Source organism: Eublepharis macularius, chromosome 5 (assembly GCF_028583425.1).
Source record: "Eublepharis macularius isolate TG4126 chromosome 5, MPM_Emac_v1.0, whole genome shotgun sequence".
Classification (NCBI taxonomy): domain Eukaryota; kingdom Metazoa; phylum Chordata; class Lepidosauria; order Squamata; family Eublepharidae; genus Eublepharis; species Eublepharis macularius.
Genome location: NC_072794.1, coordinates 102,145,599 through 102,168,213, shown reverse-complemented (window position 1 = coordinate 102,168,213; position 22,615 = coordinate 102,145,599). Strand labels below are relative to the sequence as shown.

At 43.1% G+C, this 22,615-nt stretch overlaps 2 protein-coding genes across 2 annotated transcripts in view; one reads left to right on the top strand and one right to left on the bottom strand.

Annotated features, from left to right (window-relative positions):
- Positions 1–12,341, top strand: LOC129330864 (embryonic pepsinogen-like). The gene is made up of 9 exons (XM_054981100.1): positions 1–56; positions 1,536–1,698; positions 3,395–3,512; positions 3,878–3,996; positions 5,797–5,996; positions 6,459–6,572; positions 9,795–9,939; positions 10,772–10,870; positions 12,204–12,341. The coding sequence occupies exons 1-9, from the start codon at positions 1–3 to the stop codon at positions 12,339–12,341; spliced, it is 1,152 nt and encodes a 383-aa protein (XP_054837075.1).
- A 256-nt stretch (positions 12,342–12,597) lies between these two features.
- The window catches only part of LOC129330709 (adhesion G protein-coupled receptor E2-like), a 34,942-nt gene continuing 24,924 nt past the window's right edge, over positions 12,598–22,615 (bottom strand). Inside the window, exons 11-14 of the mRNA XM_054980865.1 lie at positions 22,147–22,238; positions 17,447–17,615; positions 14,971–15,069; positions 12,598–14,275 (exon numbers count right to left, since the gene is read on the bottom strand). Of these exons, the coding sequence (XP_054836840.1) occupies positions 14,222–14,275; positions 14,971–15,069; positions 17,447–17,615; positions 22,147–22,238 (414 nt within the window). The 3' untranslated portion in view covers positions 12,598–14,221. The remainder of the gene's footprint in view (positions 14,276–14,970; positions 15,070–17,446; positions 17,616–22,146; positions 22,239–22,615) is intronic.

Below are 22,615 nucleotides of genomic sequence, written 5' to 3'. Positions count from 1 at the left end.
ATGAAGTGCCTAGCAGTTCTCTTCACAATTGTTGCTCTCACCGAGTGTATTACTAAGTAAGTCATAAATTTGTTGCCGATATTAGCTTCACTGACAGCTAATTGAGCCGATTATAGCTTCAAATATCATATGTATAATTCTGAACCTGGCCCATGGAATGTGGATTTAAAAACCCACACAACAGAGGCAGGTACAGACAGGGTTATTTTCCTACAAGCCCAGAGGGGAATCTCTAGGTTTGCAGAAAAGTAGGCAGGGTTTTTTAAAAAATTGGGAAGGGTTTACATGGGTTTACAAAAAGGAGAAGCATTGTATGTGCAAGTGCAGACTCCACCAGTGTGGGTGAAAGTGAAAGGTGGCTGCCAGTGGTGTGAGGTGGGGGAAGAGAAGAAGCCTGGCAAGCACGGAGAGAGGGCTAGTAAGTGGGGCCAGACTGAGAGGGAAGAAAGTAGGTGGTGATGGGAGCCTCTGCAAGGCAGAAAAGAAGCCAGGTGGTAGAGGCCAGGAGGATGTCGCAGCAGTCCTCTTTCCTTCCTTCTTTAGTCACCACTCTCTCCCGGGAGAGAACGTGGATAAGTGCTGCTTCTTTCTCCTTTCCCCTACTCCATCCCCATGCAGAACAGAAGGCAAGCAAGTTGCAGTGGCCATTGCTGGGGGGAAAGGCAGGCACCACTGTTGCTGCTTTCTCTTTTCTTCCTTCCCCACCTGCACCAGACCCCACCAGAGAGAGAAGGTGAGCAAGTGGCAATGAGATGGAGGAGACTTACCTCCACTACCACCCCCAAATGTTTCTCATAGGCCCCTGCTTGTAAAATTCTATTGAAATAGAACACCCACACATCCACACACATTCAAAAGACTAGAATTGAATGAACCATAAAATGTATATCTGGCAGCTCCTATATGGTTGTACAGAGAATGAAAACAGAATGCCTATGGCAACTCAATAGGACTCTTTGCCTCCGATAACTTAGTAGAAGGATGCCGGATGGGGCAAATAAAGCAGGGGTTCAGTTCCAGCCTCTGTAGTTTATCATAGCACAAGTCTGCACTGCTGCAATGATGAAGGAAGGTGGAATTGCCAAGCTGTTCTCGGCAATTAAAGGCTTAGTAGCACGCTTTCAAAAACTGATCACACTGAGATAAAAAGCATCTTAAAAGGGATTGGGAAGAATTCAATTTATGTTAGTCAAATGCTCATCTCTTATAAATCTATAGCCTTTTCTCCTTTGATATTAAGGCAAAAATTCCATCTTTGGGAGCAATGCTAATGCCTGTTACAGCTGAGTAAGTCCCATCGAGTTTAATAGACCATATGTATGAGGAACTGTATGCAGATCTCTAGTTTACATTGGCATTTCTTGATATAATTTTCTGTTAGATCCCCTCAATGTCTTAATTTTAGAGGAGTTTAGATCAAAGGTATGAGAACCTTAAACCTGTTACACTGTTATGAATAAGATGGAAAAGCTGGTCTCAGAATGAGCACGTCTCTGCAAAGAGAGAATCTAGTAATTTTGTTTCCCATGTACCAGGGTACCCTTGGAGAGAGGGAAGAAGTTAAGGGACATTCTCAGAGAGAGAAATTTGCTGGAAGCATTTCTTCAGAGATATCGTTATGATATTGGTACAAAATATCACTCAACTTTGTCAAGTGCTGCCCAAGTGGTTGATGAACCACTTCTGAACTCTTTAGATGTGAGTAGATGCTTCGTTGTTACCAATTTATCATACTATAAAAATATTTTGCAAAGATTTCATGGTATTTGGTTCAGATACATCCTAATATGGCTGCAGCTGACATCCAGATGTTAGCAAAATACAGTAATTACTAATTTCCACTAAATGCAAATGAATGGAACATAGTCAAGACTAACATCTATTGTTTTGATTTCTGTGGGGTTCAAATTATGACTAACTTTTGCTGGGATGTATTCAATTACTGGAGGCATGAGCTAGCCAAAATGTTAAATCCAATTGATTTCACATACTTAACTGTCCCATTTAAATGAATTACAGTTAAATATGTTTAATTTTGGTTGTTCTTGCGCAAAGTTTCTGGGATACTTCCACATGGACAAAGTCCTTGAAGTACTTCTTTTCCATGCTTATATGTGTTGGTGCCATACTTTCTAAGGTGGGATCAGGGAAAACAAGAGATGCTAGGATTTGTCAATTATTACAGTTTAAGAATATAAGAGTAGCTTTGCTGGATCAGACCAGTGATCCTTCTAGTACAGCATCCCCTTTCACACAGCAGCCAACCAGTTACTCTGGAAGGTCAACAGACAAGGCATAGAGGCCAAGGCCATGAATAGCCCGTGACGAACCTACCCTTCATAAATCTGTATACCCATCCCCCTTTAAAGCCATCCATGCTCATGGCCATCGCTACTCCATTGGCAGTGAATTCCATGATTTATTTACTTGTTGAGTAAAGAAGCACTTCCTTTTGTCCATTCTGAATCTATTGCCCATCAACTTCATTGGATGTCCACAAGGTCTAGTATTTTGGAAGAGGAAGAAAAAGTTGTCTCTATCCACTTTCTCTATATCATGCATAATTTTATAAACCTCTATCATGTTCCTCCTTCACTTTTTTTCTGAACAGAGAAGTCCAGGTCTTTTCTCATAGGAAAGGTGCTCCAGTCATCTTGGATGACCTCTTCTGTACTTTCTCCAGTTCTGCGTTATCCTTTTAGAGATATGGTAACCAGAACTGCACAAAGTACTCCTAATGAGGCCTCATCATAGATCTATACAGGAGCATAATTCTGGCACTTTTATTTTTTAACTCCTTTCCCAATTACCCACAATATAAAGTTTGCCTTTTCATTGCTGCCACAGGATCTCTTCTTCCAAGATCCTTGACAAGCTGGGAGACTAGTTTACTATGGGTCTGTGCATTATGGGTTTGAACACAGTAAAGCTGCCACAAAATGATTTTTTTTTTTGCAGTGAATATTTGGTTGGAAATGCCTTTGCATAGTGAAAGGGGATATTCACGATGATTGAGCCATCCTTAGATTTTAGAAAGTAGCAGTATGAACCTAAACAGTTACATTATTTCAGTCAATTTAGAAGGGTATAAAGCTGATTAAGAATGCATTAAATACTGTTCTACTTGTGCATGTTACATTTTTAACATGTGAAACATATATACATTGTCATTTATCACATTGGTATGCATTTGGGTAATTTCCTTTCTACATAATCCCATAAAGTGTGTGTGCTTGGGTGGGACAGTCCTTTCCTTCTTTTTTGCTTTCTGATTTCAGTTATGTAGCATTCAAGTTTACTGCAATTATGGCACACTCTTATTAAATGAAAGTGTTCAAAAAGCTATAATAGGAAAGAAGACTTGATAATATTCATTTGTTTTATGAATGAACAGACTGAGTACTATGGAACAATCTACATCGGAACTCCTCCACAGAGATTCACTGTTGTTTTTGACACGGGATCATCCAATCTTTGGGTACCCTCTATTGACTGCAGCAGTTCAGCCTGTCGTAAGTAACTGAATGTATCCAAGTACAAAAGCCATGTAATACCATTTAGTAAGACTAACCAAAATAACTCAAAGCAGTATTCAGGTTTTTGAGTTCTCCAGAATTTTCATCCTGCCCGACTAAGTGTTCCAGAGCACTCTAAGGCTTCCATAATGGTGTATGTTATTTTGGTTGGTCTTTTAAAAAGGTATAACATGGCTGTTGTGTTCTGTTTCAGAACAATACAGCCACCTTTAATGTCAGAATAAATCAAAGTAATTCAAGCATATCCTCATACTAACTAGTGGCTATATAGTGGCTCTGTTTCTACCTACCATTGATTAAAAACTTTTTTTAAAATTAAATGCTGGTATTCTGTCTTTTAGGAAACCATCAAAGGTTCAACCCATCTCAGTCTTCCACTTTCCAGAGCACACAGCAGACTATATCCATTGAGTATGGCACAGGAAGCATGGAGGGTATCTTAGGATATGACACAGTGATGGTAAACTAACAACGTTACAGTAATATTCAGTCAGGGAAAGTGAATCAGACAACATCATCAATGGCCAGCTTCGCTGTAGATCACCAAGGCCAGTGTTCAGTCTTTCTGAATGCAGGAACTATAACTCCAAAACAGTGGATACCCTGAACTGTTAGGAATGCAGCTTTAAAGTTGCAAGATTAATGCTGCAACCCTAAATATATGTACCTGGAGGAACAAAATCATTTAAATGGATAGGACTTACTTCCAAGTGGGTTTAAGATTGGGTTTTATGTTTGAAGTATTCAATATAAAGAAGCAAGCAAGCAAATAAATAAATGACATTGGGAAAGTGGAAGTAACCCAACAAAAGGAAAGGTTCCAAAATGAGCACCATATAACAAACTCATTAAAAGTTGCACAAAGAATTTAACATACTTCATTAAACCAGAACCATCCATAGCCATAACCTTCAAATGAAGGTTCAAAGGGGGAAAAGATATATTTAAATCATGGCATCCTCTGCTCTATTTTACATACTTGTGGTTCAATCCCATAAAGTACTGAGTAGAAGTAAAACTCACGCTAGCTCTACATGACAGTGAATATTTGTTATCCAATCTCATGATGACCTTTTGTGCACATGGCAGAAAAACTGGCTGAAACGGCATGAATAAAGCCGCTCCACGTGGAATTCTGTGGATGATGCCAGCAGTCACATGGTCAGCTCAGCACACAGTAGGCACCCTGTGGTAGCTACAGATTATGCTGTCCACACACTGAAAGGGGTATGACAATTGGATTCATCAGAAGGGCAGGAAAATACATACATTGTCCTATCAATTCAGATGTTTATTGGGAAGTCTGTTTCTCATCAATGACTAGCTTATATGCTTTCCCTCTGTCCAGGGAAACTATTTTTCCATGGAATTTCTTGGTTCCAACACCCTCATTATTTTACCATGCTTTTGTTAAGGCAGGATAGGACATTGAATAAATAGATTATTAGGACATTGAGGAGATAGAGATTAACATGATTTTACTACAAATCCTGTGTACACATAGTACCACACATCTGTATGCAATGTGTGATAATATTTTCCTTACCAGATGAATAGCTGACCAATTAGTTACATGCATACTACAGTAAAGGTCCATTTGGTTACTGGCCATCAATAACTACGCACTGATGAGCAAGATTCAGGTCCAGTACCAGTAGCACCTTAAAGACCAACTAGATTTCCAGGGCATGAGCTTTCGAGAGACAAAGCTCCCTTCATAAAATATGAGGAATGGAAAAAGGAGTCCTTATAATCCAAGATCCAGAGGAGTTCGCTGTGTTAGTCTGTAGTAGCAAAATAGAAAAGAGTCCAGTAGCACCTTTAAGACCAACCAACTTTACTGTAGCATAAGCTTTCAAGAATCACATCTGACAAAGAGAACTGTGATTCTCGAAAGGTTATGCTACAGTAAAGTTGGTTAGTCTTAAAGGTGCTACTGGACTCTTTATAATCCAAGCAGAGGATGGGAAGGGTATTGTAAATTAGATTGTCAGGAAGCTAGCTATAACACATGTAGTTAACTTGATAGAGCCTGAGTGTGAAGTGCAGAAAATTAGCATCTGTAATGAGAGAAAAATTCTATATTTGGACAACAGAGGATCTGCACAATAGCATTCTACTGACTCACATTTCACTGAATTGAATGGGTTTTTCTCTCAAGCAAAGGGCACAAAAGTGCAGCCTTATTGTTAGTAGCAAAATCCTATTCTGTACCTCATCAGCTACATATAGAAGTGAAGGAATATTTTGTCTCTCCTAGGTGTCCAGTCTTACTGATGTCCATCAGATGTTTGCTCTGAGCACAAGTGAGCCTGGCTTCATCTTTGTCTACTCTAAATTTGACGGGATCCTGGGATTAGGTTACCCTTCCTACGCTGTTGGTGGAGCAACTCCTGTCTTTGATAACATGATGAGCGAAGGCTTAGTGCAGCAAGATTTGTTTTCAGTTTATCTCAGCAGGTAAACATTAGTTTGCTATCCTAAGATTTATATAATTATTGATGAGTGGATTGAGCATCAATTGATTGAGAACATACCTGGGAGTGAAACCTGCTTTCCTCTGCAGCACATTACCTACGCTGTTCTAGACTTTTGAAAAAGTAAATTGTTAGGATTTGGTAGATTCTCCAAGTTTTAGTCTCTGAATTTAAAATTTTGATCACAGTGCTAAGTGCAGCAAGGAATTATTGTTCTCTTATATTTAATGAGTATTTTATCTCTTCATATGCAGAGCTCCAAGAGAGCTGAAATCCTCTATAAACCACCAGCAGATGCTGATCTAGCATGAGATATTACACAGCCACCTTCTCTCGGTCTCATAATGGAAAGATTTGAACAGAAATGTGATACTTTTTGATATGCAGTTCAATGAATACTGATTGAATGGCTTACGAACAACCTATTTATATACACATATTTCAGAGAAACAACTGGGAGTGTAGTTATTTTTGGTGGAATCGATGAATCGTATTTTACTGGTTCTGTTAACTGGATTCCTGTCACAGAGCAAGGATACTGGCAGATTGCCATGGACAGGTAAGCAATACAACAACAACTGTGCTTATATACTGCTCTTCTAGACAGATAAGTGCCACACTCAGAGCGGTTAACAAAGTCAGTGTTATCATTATCCCCACAATACAGCTGGGGAGCTTGGGCTGAGAGGAGTGGCTTACCCAAGGCCACCCGTTCAGCTCATGGCAGTAGGGGATTCAAATGAGCAGAGTGCTGATTCGCACCCTGACAACCATCATGCCACAGCAGCAGTATTGGAATAATCAAGTACCCCATATTACAGACTACACTGTAAAATTTGAAAGTACTATCAACAGGATTTCTGCTTAAAATTTGCGTTTTATTTATTAATGGGCAGTGCAATCCTAAGCCTCGGCTGCCTGCCATCCTGCGGGTGCCTGCAGATTTCCAGCGCCACTTGGTCTCTCCCAAAGGACTTTCACAAGCATGCAACCCTGGCATGGCAAGCCTGGCCAAGCATGGCCAGGTGCAACCAGGAGAGAACACTCCATAGTTGCCCCAGCAACCCTGGCAGAATCCACCAATTGCAGGGTGGCTGCAGTTGACAGTACCATGAATAGTAGGAAGAGGTGTAGCCACTCTGTGGGCTGGGCTGCATTTGCTGTCACCAGCTGCCAATGCTACTCCTGCGCTCTGCAGAGAGCAAGCGCACAGGGCAGAAAGACCCCCGCAATTGGGCTCAACCCACCCTAACAGAGGCGTCTGCCCTGAGAGGATCCCTGCATCTGGCAGGGGGGGGGGAGTTAAACTGAAGGTGCAGACAGGGCATCTGCCCACCCGCTCCCCCAACCCCCATTTCTGACAAGGGCCATGCTAGCAGTTGAATCACCACTTGCTTGCAAACTCCTCCCACTGTCACCACTCCAAGAAATACGCCCCCCTTCCCCAGAAAAGTAAGACAAGAAAGGAAGTGGGACTTGGTGATGGTTGCACCTGCAGCCCCTGGCACTCAGGACTAGCCTCCCAAGTCTTGGAGAGACATCTCCTTAGAGACAATCAAGGGGAGGGTCTGAAACAAGTGATGTGAATGCCCATTGGAAACAAGGGGAGAGGTCTGAAGGCCTATTAGATATGATGGGGGGCATGAATGCCCATTGACTTACTGTAGCCCCATTGAAATACATTGTTGTATCGGAAACACGCAAGGAAAATGCATGGTGGACCTCAAGAGTCATGCTCCAGTGCTGGGATGATGGCCTCCTGTGCAGAATGAAGGCCCCCGGGACCCAGAGAAACTGCTCTGAGGGCCATCATCTCATCCCCTGTGGGGAGGATCCCCAGAGATCCTGGAACCTTGCTCCAACCCCCCCCCCCCCCAATCCTGGCATCATCCTCGCCCCCCACAGGCGGTGGTCTTCCAAGCTTATCAGATGCCAGCAGAGCTCCTGTAGAATGAGAGTCCTCTGTGCTCCCCATGCCAGACACACACAGGCAGCACTCCAAGTCCTAGACCACCACCTGCAGTGAATTTGAGGGGGGAAGCTAAGTGGGGCTGGAGCCTCCAAGGTGCCACTGGATCCCCGCTCTTTTGGGCACAAGAGCCGCATGAAGGTGAGGAGGCACCTGGAGCCTCTTTGGGGTCACCCCATTCTTATCAGCCCAGAGCCAGAGACTACCCTCTGGGATTAAAGGGCAGCCCTAAGGGGAAGTGAGGGGGGAGCTATTGTCATTACAGGCAAGCAAACAGGCAGGGAAGGAGTTGTTGTTAGGCTTTATTGAACTGACAAAATATTAAGAGGATGCCTGGATGCATATTTCCGACTTCCCTCACCCAGGAAGGGAGTTGCGCCTGTTTACGCGGCAGTCAGAGCCACAAGAGCCATTTCTTGTGTTGTCTTCTCAGGAGTGAGGTTGAGTTGCGGGCTGCCTTGGGAACCATTCCTGGGGCAAGGCTCGAATGGGGGCTGGAACAGCCATGCTCCTTGATGTCACTGATGGGTCACGACTTACCTGAAAGGGAAACAGACATGTGTGACAAGAGGCCTGGCCTCACGCAAGCAACGTCCTGGGAGGGAGTCCATGGCTGGGGGCAGCAGTAGCAGCTCCATCATGACAGGTGCTGCCAGCAGTTAGCAAGAAAGTACTCCTTGTTTGCATCTGGATGTTCTGCTCCCATGGCTGCTTGAAGCTCTGATCTTGTAAGGAAGGCAGTTGAGGAGCTGTGAGCCTGTCGCCACAGGGGAATTAATGAGAACAAGTACCTAGTCACCCTGACCTGCGGCCATGCTTTCTCCTCTGCCCAAGAGAGCAGCCCAGCTAAGGGAGTCTGAACGGAGCCCAGCATGGTCTGCTAGAAGCCGTCTCCCCCCCACCCCCAAAGCTGTGTTGAGCATGGCTCCCTAGGCAACTGCCTCTTTGGCAGGCATGGGCCATGCCAGTTCACAGGGAGGGGCTGCATCCTCCCACACCAGCAAGCCTCAACCGCAGAGGCCAGCATGGGGGGGGGCACCAGTGAGGGGAGAGGGGAGGCCTATGTGAATGAGCAAGCTGAAGCAGCTGGTCCCTCAGCTCCTTCTTATCTGTTGCTGTGCCCTCCCCTTCCTTAACAACAACAACAACAACAACATTCGATTTATATACCACCCTTCAGGACAACTTAACATCTATTCAGAGTGGTTTACAAAGTATACCATTATTATCCCCGCAACAAAACACCCTGTGAGGTGGGTGGGGCTGAGAGAGCTCCAGAGAGCTATGACTAGCCCAAGATCACCAAGGTGGCTTCAAGTGGAGGAGTGGGGAATCAAACCCGGCTCTCCAGGTTAGAGTCCCGCACTCTTAACCACTACACTAAACTGGCTCTCCTTGAGCCAGGACTCAGGAGGCGGATAACCTTTAAGGCAACTTGGGTGGTAGTTGTTAGATATTCTGGACTTTGCTCTCCTGTGTGTGAGTGCAAGGTACACCCTGATTTTCACAAAATTCTCCCTGTGCACTCTTGACTTGCCTCACACTCTAAGTCCCCATGGCAGAGGGCTGTTGGGCAGAGCCTGTGGCCATGTTCCTACTTACATGGGTTCATGGGCACCCCAGCTGGTGTTTATATAGGGTGGGTGAGGGACTGATTGGCTTCTGGAGAGGGAGCTCAGCTGTCACGGGGCCATGAGTGGATTGGTCACAGTAGTGCTATCCAAGGGCCCAGCTATCATATTCCATTGGGCTGCATCCATATTGTTTCAAGTATATACAATTACCACTATGCTGTCATTTCTAATTTCTCAGTATTTTAGTGAATGGCCAGGAGATTGCCTGCAGTGGTGGTTGTCAAGCGATAGTTGACACAGGCACCTCTCTCTTGGCTGGCCCACCAGCTTCCATAACCAAGATACAAAATGCCATTGGTGCTACTCCCGGAAACTATGACCAGGTAAGATCATGTTAAAACCATTTATTTGTTGCCTCTGATTTGCTACTGTTGATGTAAGGGTCCCAAAGATAACCCTTACCACCCTGGCATCAATTTTCAGGCATCAATCTTCGTAGACTATACACTGAACATGAGTCAGCCGTGTGATGTGGTAGCTAAAAAGGCAAATGTGATTTTGGGCTGTATCTAGCATCTTCTGGGTATGTCAGAGTTAGCTGATAGGGAGCAACGACCATGGGAAGAAAGGCTTAGCTGGGCTGACATCACATGTGAGAGTTTGTGGCTCAATAAAATAGTGCATGCTTTGGATGGAAGATCCCAGGTTCAATTGCTGACACTTACAGTTAAAAGATCTTAACATACCTAGACCCTGTAGAGCTGCTGTGAGTTGGAGTTGACAACACTGGGCTAGAAGGGCAAGATGGTCTGATTTGATATAAGGCAGCTATTTCTACATTCGTATACCAACAGAACTATACCCAGAATGGGAAAAGTGTTCTCAGATAAGACTCTACGATGTATGATGTGGTCAGATTATGGCTTTGTAGGTAAGAACATGATAAGAAGCTATAGGTTTACTGATCTTTAATTTTATATACATCTATATGCCACAATATGATGTTCAAAGTGGAGCATTATATTGGATGGTTATTTGGTTTAAATTCCACAACATTCAAGAGGTGACTTAAGGTGGAAGATCTGTTCTCCTGAGAATTCCTGTTTGATTCCAGGACAAGAATATTGAATTCTAGGACCTTCCACTAACAAGGTGACATTTGCTAGTTTTTACTGTTGGAATAACCCATAAACTCTCTTCTTCATCTCTTGCAAGTATGACATCAACTGCAATAATCTCTCCAATATGCCTGATGTTGTTTTTGTGATCAATGGAATCCAGTATCCACTTACGCCATCAGCCTATACTAACCAGGTACAAAATGGATGAACTATGAACTACTTTTACCCATCATAGGGATGCAGGTTTGAATGGCTGCCTTATCCTGGCAGCCTTTGTTGCAGAAGTGCGATTGAATTTCTTCGTTGGAGTTGGTATCTGAAGTCTTGGAGCAGGGTGTCTGTAAGGGGACTGAGGGCCTCAGTGATTCATCTGCCCTTCCTACACGGGTTGTTAACCTCAGCTGTTTGTGCAAAATGCACTCTGTGCATGAAGCGCCCTTTCTCCAAAGCTCCCCATCACCCTGTGTGTACTCAGAGGATCAGAATGAAGGAGATCTGAATCGTGTAAACACAGTATATGCTAGTGTTCATCACTGCACCTAGACCGTTTCCCCCCTTCTTTCCTTGTGAAGGCCACATTCATTCTTCCCATGCTTGGGATTCAGATACCTTTCTTCCACTGCATTTCTCTTTCTTGCTGTTCTATCTGCTAGCTCACAGTGTTGCCTGTTGTGCTCTTGCTCTTGTACTGTATGCATTCTTTCTTTCCCATGTAGCCTTGATCACTTTGCTACAAAAAGATTGTTTCCCTTCACTCAGATACTCAGATGTGTTTATGCAGTGTTCTCTGAAAAGTCTCCATATGCAAGGTGCTTTACAGAGGCTCAAATCCCTGTTGCCTACTGGTTCCAGTTATTGGCTTTCTGTCCACTTTGTCATGGGAAGCTCAAAGGGGGACACTGAAGAGCTTTCTCTGAAGCCTGTTTATGCATTGCATACAGGAGGTCTATGGGACTGGTCCCATGATTTTATGCTTGCAATCTGGTGGTTGCTATATATATTGATTAGTATTAAGCATGATCTTCTTCTTCTTTTTTACTTCATTTATACTCAGCCTTTCTTCCCCAATGGGGACTCAAAGTCCTCTCCTCTCCTCTTCTCAATTTTATGCTCACAACAGCCTGTGAAGTAGTGTAAGCTGAGAGAGTGTCACTGGCCCAAGGTCACCCAGCAAGCTTCCATAGCAGAGTGGGAATTTGAACCTGGGTCTCTGAGAACCTAGTCCATTATTTTACTGTACCACACTGGCTGTCTATCATGATTGGAGAGCGGCAGTAGAGTCACTAGGGCTGCTGTAGGAACAACTGTTAGGGTTGTTACAGTGGTTTTCCTTCTGCTGCTATTCTTGTACTTTTGACTTTGCTGCAGCTACAGCACTGATGTAGCATCCAGCCACCTAGCAGGTGCACAGAACTGTCCTGTCCCATGTCATACTTTTAGCATACTGAAAAACAGAGTATATGCTAACAACAAGAAAATGAAGAATCACCCATATCTGATTGCTATCCTTTCCCTCCCAATTCTAGGTCATGCAAGCAGATTGCACAAGTGGTTTCCAAAACACATCTGGGGACCTCTGGATCCTAGGAGATGTGTTCATAAGAGAATACTACAGCATCTTTGACAGGGCAAACAACCGAGTGGGATTGGCAAAGGCAGTTTAAAATTATAGTGCCTTTAAACAAACAGCATATCCATGTAATCAACCTACTCAAATTGTATTGTAGCTTCATAGCACTGCATTTATGGTAATACAAACACTGATTATATCCTTTTAAAAATAACATATGTCTAATATCTTTAAAGACAGCCTGCAGGTAAAACATATTGTTAAAACGTGTATGATTACAAAATTATCAAATCCAAATTGGTATATAACAGATTAAATAATAAATAGCCCAAAGACTGTTGTTTGGATATATTTACTTCCAAAAGCCTTTAGCCAATATCAGTGAAGCTGGCAGGGAATTTGAGAAGATGTATATTTGGGAGGAAGGATGAGGGAAGACAAGATTCAGCAAGCATCTCTCCTGGATTCATTCAAGTTGACATTATAACTAATCTGTGTATTTTAAAAACATGTGCTATGCTATAATTTTCATGCTTTACCCAACAACTATTCAGAGTGAAGAATTTATTTATTTAATTACTTCACTTATATCCCACCTTTCTCCCCAATGGAGACCTTAAGTAGGTTACGTCCTTCTCCTCTCTTCTATTTTATCCTGACAACACTGTGACTGATCCAAGATCACCCGACAAGCTTCCATGGCAGAGCAGGAGTCAAACCTACACCTCCCAGATCCTAGTCTGACACTCTAACTACTATACCATGCTTGGAAAGAGATTTAAGTGCTACTGAAGGATAATCACGTGTTGCCCTAAAAGAGGGAAAGATTGAACTGTCCCCAGCCTCTTTAAAGGGGAGGAGGTATGACTTTGCCGCCAAAGCTGACAATACTGCCCTTGATCGACTAATTGTCCAATTCAGAGCATGGCACCTAGTAAGGTTGCCAGACTCCAGGTGGGGACTGGAGATCTTCCTAAAGTACAGAGATCAGTTCCCCTGGAAAAAATGGCTGCTTTAGAGGGTAGACTCTATGGCATTGTACTCCAGTGAGGTCCCTCTCCCCAAATGCCACCCTCCCCAGACTCCACCTTCAAATTTCCAGGAATTTCCTAACCCATAGTTGGCAGCCCTAGCATCAGTTGTTCAAAAACCTTCCAGGAATGAAAATTTCCCCCTTCCTCTCTCTTCAGCAGACTCTTATAAGCTGCAATGTGCCCTTTGAAGGCACAACCCTTCATCTCATTGTTTTCAGCACACTGGATGGGCATAGTCCATGTTGCAATTGTCATCCAATTGTCTCAATGCACACCCAGTCTGGAGGTCTTATTTTTTCAGCAGACAACCACTTTGTCACATGCCCAACTGGAACTTGAGCTGAGGAGGCCTAATTCACATTAGTCATGTGGTTTACCGAGCTCTAATATTATATAACTTGGAAAAATAACAATAATATTGTGACATTCTAAGTATTATATTAAGTGTGCTTCAAATCCTCATTTTTATTCCTACGATAGCCCTGTAAGATAGGCCAGTCTGATTTGAAAAGTGGAGAGTAAAATTAGTTTGTGATCATGCTAATTCATTCATATGAACCCTAATAAAAACATCATGAATCCTGGATTTGTTTGATTCATCTCTACTGTTTTGTTATGAGTGTCCATTCTTTTCATTAAAATGGAAGGAGCAACATGAACACTAGAGATCTATTTTCCATTGTTTTTACATGACAGGAGCTGAAAAAAGAAAGGTTGTAATAATAATAAAGAATGACTTTGGAAAAAATCAGGATCTCAAAATGATTCTGATGCTTTCAAGATCAAGGAGATTAGAGGCAGTAAACAATTCTTTTGATATGAAGAAGATGAGGAAATGCAAAATGGCTCAAGTCCCATCAGTTCCATTCTATTGAAGTTGAACAAGGGAGGAAGAGTCCAAATCAAGGAGTCAGTGGATAGGAATATTGGATTATGGATCTCACTCCCATGTTACTTTTTGTTGCTGTGCTGGAGCAGTATTTTGCAAATTTTCCTGAAAAATAAAAATAAAAATTCTACAGTACTTGAAACAAACCATGAACTAGAGCCAGAAGAACATAGTGTAAAAATAGGAGAGGTGGTGCTGCCTAGCTTTGTCACAATTTTTTAAATCAGCTGCCTCACCTACAAAAACTATTCCAAACTACAGCCATTTCAATGAAACAATCATGTTATGAGAGAAGAATCTCATCCATGAAGGTGTACTTTTTATGAAATATTGGATTTCCTAAAGAAGTCCATTAATGATATATCAGGATATGAACTTAAGATGATTTTGTGGCAGAGTTATAACTGCATAGTTCAACTTCACTGACAATCTACTCCCATAGAGTTTCTTGTGGTCCTGGTCTGGCACCTTACTGTTAAACCACAAAAGTGGTCAGAAGTTCCAAGAAGGGCAGATATAGTGTGCAGTGTAAAAGAATATCTGCACCAATATTTCTCTTTTTGGCCCACCATGGGCCAGCTGCCTCCTTCCAACTACAGAGCAGAGATGCAAGGGATCTGAGCAATGCTGCTTGCAGTATGATGATCAGATTTCTAGAAGAGCAATTATGATCCTTAAAAATTGCCCTGGGCCAGCATATCCTAAGAATACTTTACTATTCAAATATGGGGGATGAAGGAAACAGGTTATCTGTATGATAGCTGTTTTGATACAATCTTTGGATCACACATCTGCCTTACCGTGGTAACGCTAGAGGGAGCAGCAGTCATAGATATCTCAGTAGTAGAAGGCTGGATATATTTGTGGCGACAAATGCAATTCCAATATGACTCTCTCACCTGAAGATCAAAAACACACAATGAGATTTCTTCTCTCAAAAGGACAAAGACTCTGGAGCTTATGAGCCTTGGCAATAGCTAAACGAGTAATTGTTCAAAAGAAGAAAGCAATAGCTACACCCCATATTGCAACATGGTCTGAAGTATTAGATATTACAGTCAAAGAAAGTTGCCTTTAATAGACAACAAAAATGTGAAATATCATGACATTTGGTCTGAATTTGTGGATTCATTTGGACATTAATATGTGCATATTTGATCATATAGCTGGTTGCTTCAGGGCCAAGCAGGATTTTCATAGAATCATAGTTGGAAGGTGTCTTAGAGACCATCTAGTCAAATCCCCTGCCCAATGCAGGAACAGTCTAAAGCATCCCCAGCATGTATTCATCCAACCGCTCCTTGAAGACTGCCAGTAAGGGGGAACTCACCACATCCCTAGGCAGCCAATTTCACTGTTGAATTACTCTTAACCTGAAGTTTTTCTTCATGTCCAGCCAGTACCTTCCCTCCCTAAACAATAGGTTTAGTTTTGAGCCCCAACCTCTGTTGCCAACAGGAACAGCTCCTTCCCCTCCCCTAAGTGACAGCCTTTCAGATACTCAAAGACAGCACTCATGTCTCCCCTCAACCTCCTCTTCTCCAAACTGAACATTCCCACGTCCCTGAGTCTTTCCTCGTAGGGCTTGGTCCCCAGGCCTCTGAAGTGAGGCCTCCAGAACTGCACACAATACTCCAGGTGGGGCCTGACCAATGCAGTATATAATGGGATAACCACATCCTGTGTATGTCTTTGTTAATACACCTCAAGATTTTAGGGGGAATGTTTCTAACTGGTGATGAGAGAGTACATTTTTTGCCTGCTTCATACTGAATCAGGGATCTTAAACTTATTTAAATAAACCTGGTTAGTATATACTGATAAGGTCCTCCTAACTGAGGGGGCAGGTATAAAGCCAGCAATACCTATGGTCAAGTTTGGAATCAGGGTGGACTCTCGTCAAGTTTGGGCAGGCCACTTGCTGATGTGAACTCACACTAGAGTTAAGGTTGTTTATTTAAAAACAAATTGGTTTTAAAAAAAGATGGGCAGGGGGCAACCATTCAAACAGCATTCCTGCTTAGTGACCTCTCCTTCTCCCAAGCTCCTAAGGAATGTGGAGGAAGTGTAAGCTTCTTCCTGTCCCCATTAAACTGCTTTATATATCATAGATTCTTCCACTTTTTAACTTGCCTTTCCTTTGCCATGTTCCCCATCCAACTCTTCCCTCTACGCTTCCCACTCTCCCATTTCGATCGTTTTGCTCTGCTTTTGAGCTTTCCTTTTCCTTTTCATTGTAGTTGCCTACCTTTAGCTTGAAGGACTTTAGTATTCACATTGGTAATCTTACTTTCTCACCACCATCTTGAATATCCATCTTCTCCTCTAACTCATCATTCTGGTCCTGTCTTTGACCTCACTCTTTGCATTGATTTTTTTTTGTAATGAATCAGGTCACCCCACTCCCCAAAGTCAGAGGGCAGCTGCAGGGAACTAATTTCTCAAGCACTGCAGAGGCTGGACTTGGATTGAAACAATAGAATGGAGAGAAATAGGCTTCATCCTCTCCTCTGCTCCCAGCCATTTTCCTGACCCCAAATGGCCCTGAGGGGCATTATTTACATGTGCAACATCACTGTGTCATTCAGAGCTGCACGCATGAAATTACTGAACTCACTGACCTAGCAGTCTCATTTAGATCTTTCATCTCTCTAGCTGTAATGTCTAACACTCATTTGATGCATCTTCTCATTCCATGTCTTCCCACTCCTTTCTATGGTTTCCAGTACAGTGATAACTTTCAGTTTTCTCCACCCTTTCCCTTACCACCATACTCTCCTCTTTCATGTTGTCTCTTGCTTTGATGGATATTTTTGCTTCCTTCTCCCCTCCCCTTAAGAGTGCAGTTGGATACCCCATTATCCATTTTCTCTGCACCTCTGGAGCCCTGCACCTCAGGGCTGCATACATAAAGGGGAATGGATGGTAGAAGAAGGCTTTAACATAGAGACAGGAGAGTGGTATGAACCAACAGTGTTTACTACCACCAATTTGATTTCCATTGGACTCTGCACAAATGAGATGAAGAGCATGGGTCACTGTTAATATATAAAAAGTGAATTGCATTTGTGCACATACAGCTCCATTTTGGATTGATACATGTCAGAGGAAGAGAGAAAAGAGGATTTAACTATTTAACCAGCTGTTCAGTTTTGTTAATCAAAGTCAGCCTTTTGAAATTGCATAGGGTACTAAAACAAGCATCATCTTATAGCCTGTTATGCCAACTAGGTATTGATGCCCCCAACTTCAACAGTGTTTTGTCCTGTACATCACCTTTTTGTTGAGCAAGCAGTGCACCAGGAAGATGAAGGCTCCCTGCACGCTGTTGGTAAGGGTGAACAGGTATGCCATAATATCAGCCAATGGTCCAAACTGAAAGAGGCCTAGGCACCAAGACAGGCCCAAGATGAATAGATGGGCTATGGCCTTAAATGTCAATGACCTGTATCAAAGAAAGACAGCACTGTACATACAAAAAGAATTATCAGGAAGACAACAGGTGATTCAATCTGAGCTATTGAAAGGCAGTCAGATCCTAGTTGTGTGTATGACTTTTGTAGACAAGCTGCTTTGAATTGTGCATCTAGGCCCAGTCTCCCCCCCCCCCGCCCGCCCCACGTTGATAGTACCTGGCTGGTTGGGCTGGTCAAAGGTGAGGGGGTAAACAAACACCTTGTGACTAGAGGTATGCACAAATTGTATTTTATCTTGTGAACTTCCTTGAGTAGGTCTCTGGAGAGGCAGCATATATATTCTCTAAATAAAAAATCTGAGGCCACTTTCTGAATCTCAGTGTTTTATTTTTGAAACTCTATGTCTCCACCCATGTTACATGGAAGGAGACCTGAAGCTATTGTAAGGAGCAAGCTTCACAAGACATGAAAGACAAGACATGCTGATTGGTGGTAAGTAAGATAAAACATGAACAGCATCTTCACACATTATGAGGGACATAAGTTGGGTCTGGGGTCCCCTGTGTTAGAAATAACACAATCACACATGAGTTGGGTTGTGCTCTGTTCCTGTGCATGTGGTACCTGCCCAATTAGGATTAGGACCACTCTGGAGGAAGGAGAAATGAAAACCTGAATGTCTATGGGAAGAGTTCTTGTTCTCACACTAATTTCCTTCTCCCAAAGCTTTTTTTCAGCGGAAATGCAGTGGAACAGAGTTCTAGCACCTCTTGTGTCCAGTGGCTCTGCCCCCCTGATCTGCAGACAGAGATCTGTTCCCTGGAGGAAATGGACGTTTTGTAAGGGGGCCCATGTGTTTCTCCCTCATTTCCCTCTTAAGAGTTCTACCACCTCTTTTCCCAGAAAAAAAAAGTCCTGCCTTCTTCACAACCCAGCCCCCTAGCCATGTTTAAGAGGTGCCAGGGCTGAAGCCTACAAAGTAGTAGTCCATCCTCCAATCAAGGACTGGGTTCTGATCTTCTAAGGTGAGGGGAACGCATTCTGCATACGTTCACAGCCACTTTTTTATTACTACGGTTGAGCTTTGCGTTTTGATTACTGTAAACGGGTCTACATTCCACTGTGGTAGGCATATTAGACTGAGGTAGCAAAAAGAAAAGAGAGCGGTGGCACTTAAAGACTAATAAGTTTGTTGTAGCCTAAGCCTTCATGAGCTTGAGCCACTATATCAGATGTGTGAACTGAATGGATCTATCAGTATGGCTTGGTCTAAGTGCCATCTAATACAATATAGCACCTTTGATGGAACAATGTTAATATTCTTTAGCAGCTGTGGGTGTTTTATCCCGATAGGTGGGGAGCATGTATGTGAATGATTTACCCATTAGAATGTGGAGAAACTATCACCCCTCTTCCTGAGGAGAGGGGGCAGGTGTGTATGTGTGCTTGAAGAAACAGTAGTCAGCGGGAGGGGGCAAGGGGGCGGGAAACAGTGAGAGCTGTGAGCTGGCTAAAAGAGTCACTGTGGGCCAAGCTACAAGTGACGAATGACACTTGAACAGCAAGTGAACAGACTCACGTGTATTCCTCATGTAGCGGAGTGATCAAGTGGAGTGCAAGTGGAGCGCATGTGAACCGGGAGGAATACACGTGAGACTGTTCACTTGCTGTTCAAGTGTCATTCGTCACTTGTAGCTTGGCTCTGTGTCTCTGAGAATGACAGGAGTAGCAGATATGCTGCCTTCAAGGAGTGTCTGTTTGCTTTCACTTATGCTCTACTTGCATATATGTAAATAAGGCAAATATTACCAAGACAGCACAAATCCCCAGTGACTTTTTTCATACAAATTCCCCCAAATCTGGAAAGTGCTAGCCCTGAACTTCTCACTGTGCAGAGAAGTGGGGAGTAATGCTACTACACAAACACATATCCCAGTTTATTTGCCCTGTTGATGAGGCATAGTATGGAAGCAGCAGAGAGGAAAGAAAATTCTTGCACTTGCATCACTCTTTCTTTTCCACTTTCATCTCTCCTGCAATGTCTTCTAACAACTGTAGCTCCCACAACAACTGACATTAATGATCAGGCATTTTTTATTTTATTTATACCCTCCCTGCCCTTTCCCTCAATGGGGACCTAAAGTAGCTTGAATCATTCTTCTCTCCTGTTCTATCTAAGAGCAATGCTCTAAGGTAGCTTAGGCTAAGTATATGTGACTGGCCCAAGGTTACCTAGCAAACTTGCTTGGCAGAGTGAGGATTTCTGGCACTCAAACCAATACCCCACACTGGCATTCTGAAATCTACATCCCCAGAATGTACCAAGCACCTCCTTTTCCTCCCTCAAGTGACTTCTGGGAGTTCTTGTCAGGGAAACAACAATTTCCAGAATTCACTTCAGGGAGGGAAACTGAGGAATAAAGAAAGTTGGGGTTGAGTTAGGGAATGCCTGCTCATCTCTGCTTACAGCTTGCTTTTTCTGTGGAGCCAAGGACCCAGGCTTTCATACACCCCCCCCCAAATTGGCCCTTCTGGAACTCCCCCCAAAATTGGCCCTTCTGGAACTAATTGTCTGGAACTCTTCAACAACCTAGGTGCTGTTACTTACCAGCAGGGCTTTTTTTCAGCGGGAACGCGGTGGAACGGAGTTCCGGAACCTCTTGAAAATGGTCACATGGCTGGTGGCCCCGCCCCCTGATCTCCAGACGGAGGGGAGTTTAGATTGGCAATCTCAACTCCCCTCTGTCTGGAGATCAAGGGCCGGGGCCACCAGCCACGTGACCATTTTCTCCGAGGGCAACCCACTGAGTTCCACCACCTCTTTTCTTGGAAAAAAAGTCCTGCTTACCAGCATGGTAATTGAGCACCTATATTTTAATTTGGAGGTTTGGGCTATACAAAACCTTCACATTTAGTTTTTAATGGTGAGTTATTATTACTAGTTATCTATTTGCTCACATTCTGTGGGTTAAAGAATCCTTTCCTGAAATCTCCCGGAAGATACATTTTAGTCTCTCTTCACAAACAGACACAACACACACACATAAACAGAGTCTGTGTGTCCTTTCTAAGGGTCACTCTAAACATCACTTCCTTCATGAGTTCACCATAGAGCCAACCTGGGCTTCTGCAGACACACAGCAGATCTGGGGAATGGCTTGCATTAAAAAAGGAGAGCCCAAAAGGGCTTGGAAAACTGCCACCAAGGGAGGGAAAACTCCTGCCTTTCTCTCAAGCATTTCCCCCCATGAAAAAACAGTGAGGGGGGAGCATTCCCATTTATGCTGCCGCACGTGCACACAATACCTCCATGTGCAGCAGCAGAAATGGAGGGAAAGCTTGGGAGAAAGGCAGGAGCTTTCTTTCCCTGGCAGCTTTCTGAGCCCATATGGGCTCTCCTTTTTTTATACAAGCCATTCCCCAGAGCACTGTGTGTCTGTGTGAGCCTGAATTGGCTCTATGGCAAACTTGTGAAAGAAATAACATTTAGAGTGACCCTAAGGGTCAGGCTATACATGCAGGTTTTTAAAGAGTTGGGTCTGTTAAAAAATAAAGGAGAGCCCAAATGGCCTCAGAATGCCTCCAAGGGGGGGAGGGGCTCCTTCCTTCCCTCTCAAGCCATTTCCTCATGTCACAATAGAATGGGGGGAGTTCCCCCCATGATTTTACTGTTCCATATGCACAGAATACTCCATGTGGCGCAGAAAAAGCAAGGAAAAAAACATCTCTTCTGTGCTATTTTGACATGGGGGGAAATGGCTTGAGGGGGGATCCCCTCCTCCCCCTGCAGAGGCATTCTGTGGCTGTTTGGACTCTCTTTTATTTTTTAACTGCCATTCTGTACAACTGAAGGGTGCAATTGCCATTTGGAGCAGACAAAGGGCTGACTGATTAAACACAGACATTAAGACAGTGGGAAGCTTTTAGAATGCTGTAACTTGTAAGTTTAAAGAATCTACATCTTTGTACGTGCCCTAGCTGGTCTTGTTCTCAGTGAGGGGCAGAAGAATTGCATGTTTGCACCTTTCTTTGATAGTCCTTGCTCAACTGGCTGCTGTACTGAGAGTATGCATGTGGACATTTTACTTTTAATAAATTCTTTACTGTTTTAAACTCTGATAGTTGTTCTCTGTACCATATAGATATCCACTGTTCGAGCATGTTATTATAAAAAGGTTCTAAGGGAAGGGAGGTGGTCAGTTGGTAAACTGCTAATCCCCTCAGAGTGTGCAAGTGCAGTAAGCTGTCCCCATGGTAACCAGTCACTAGGTAACAAGAAACACAAGCATTAGGCAGAATAGCAGCATGGAAAGGGAAGCTGGTGGCCCTCTTGGCAGGTAATTCCTAAAATGGCCAGATAGTGGCAGTGGTACAAAAAGGAGGAAAGAAAACCCTCTGAGGATCAGACAAGCCAGGAGAGCAGCGCCTTGCAGGCATAAATTTGGGCAGGTGCTGGTGCCTAGATGTCTCAGAGTGCTGGAAAGAGCAGTGCCTGCCAGTCAATGGGGGTGTTCTGCCACACCTCCTATGTGTCATATCTTTATTTGTAGTTTGTCTTACCTGGTATTTTTCAAGGTAGATACTTTTGAATTGAGAGATGCAAGCTTCTCATGCAAAATCTTCAGAATAAGGCAGAAAAACACTGTATTGATCTGATATAGAAAATGGAATTTTAAAAAGGTCAAACAGCTTCTATTGGAAATGATTATACAACATTCTTAGCTCTTAATCTGATGTTGCCTTTAATGAAATGATGCAGTTTATAATTATGTGAAAAATGAGAGGATCAATGCCACAGATTCTTTACTTAATCTAGTGATATCAGTGCAGTTATTTTTAACTCAATATCACCATATAATAGGCAATTCTGCCTGATAAACTAGTTGTGCAGATAATACAAGGTCGATCTAAGACTAGAGAGTCTGCCACTGTGCCAAGGTTATATCAACTTTAGATTGAACGCACAAGCAAACCAAAGTGAGTTTACTAAAACCTAAATCCTTAGGAAACTTTTGGATTAGTGAATGGA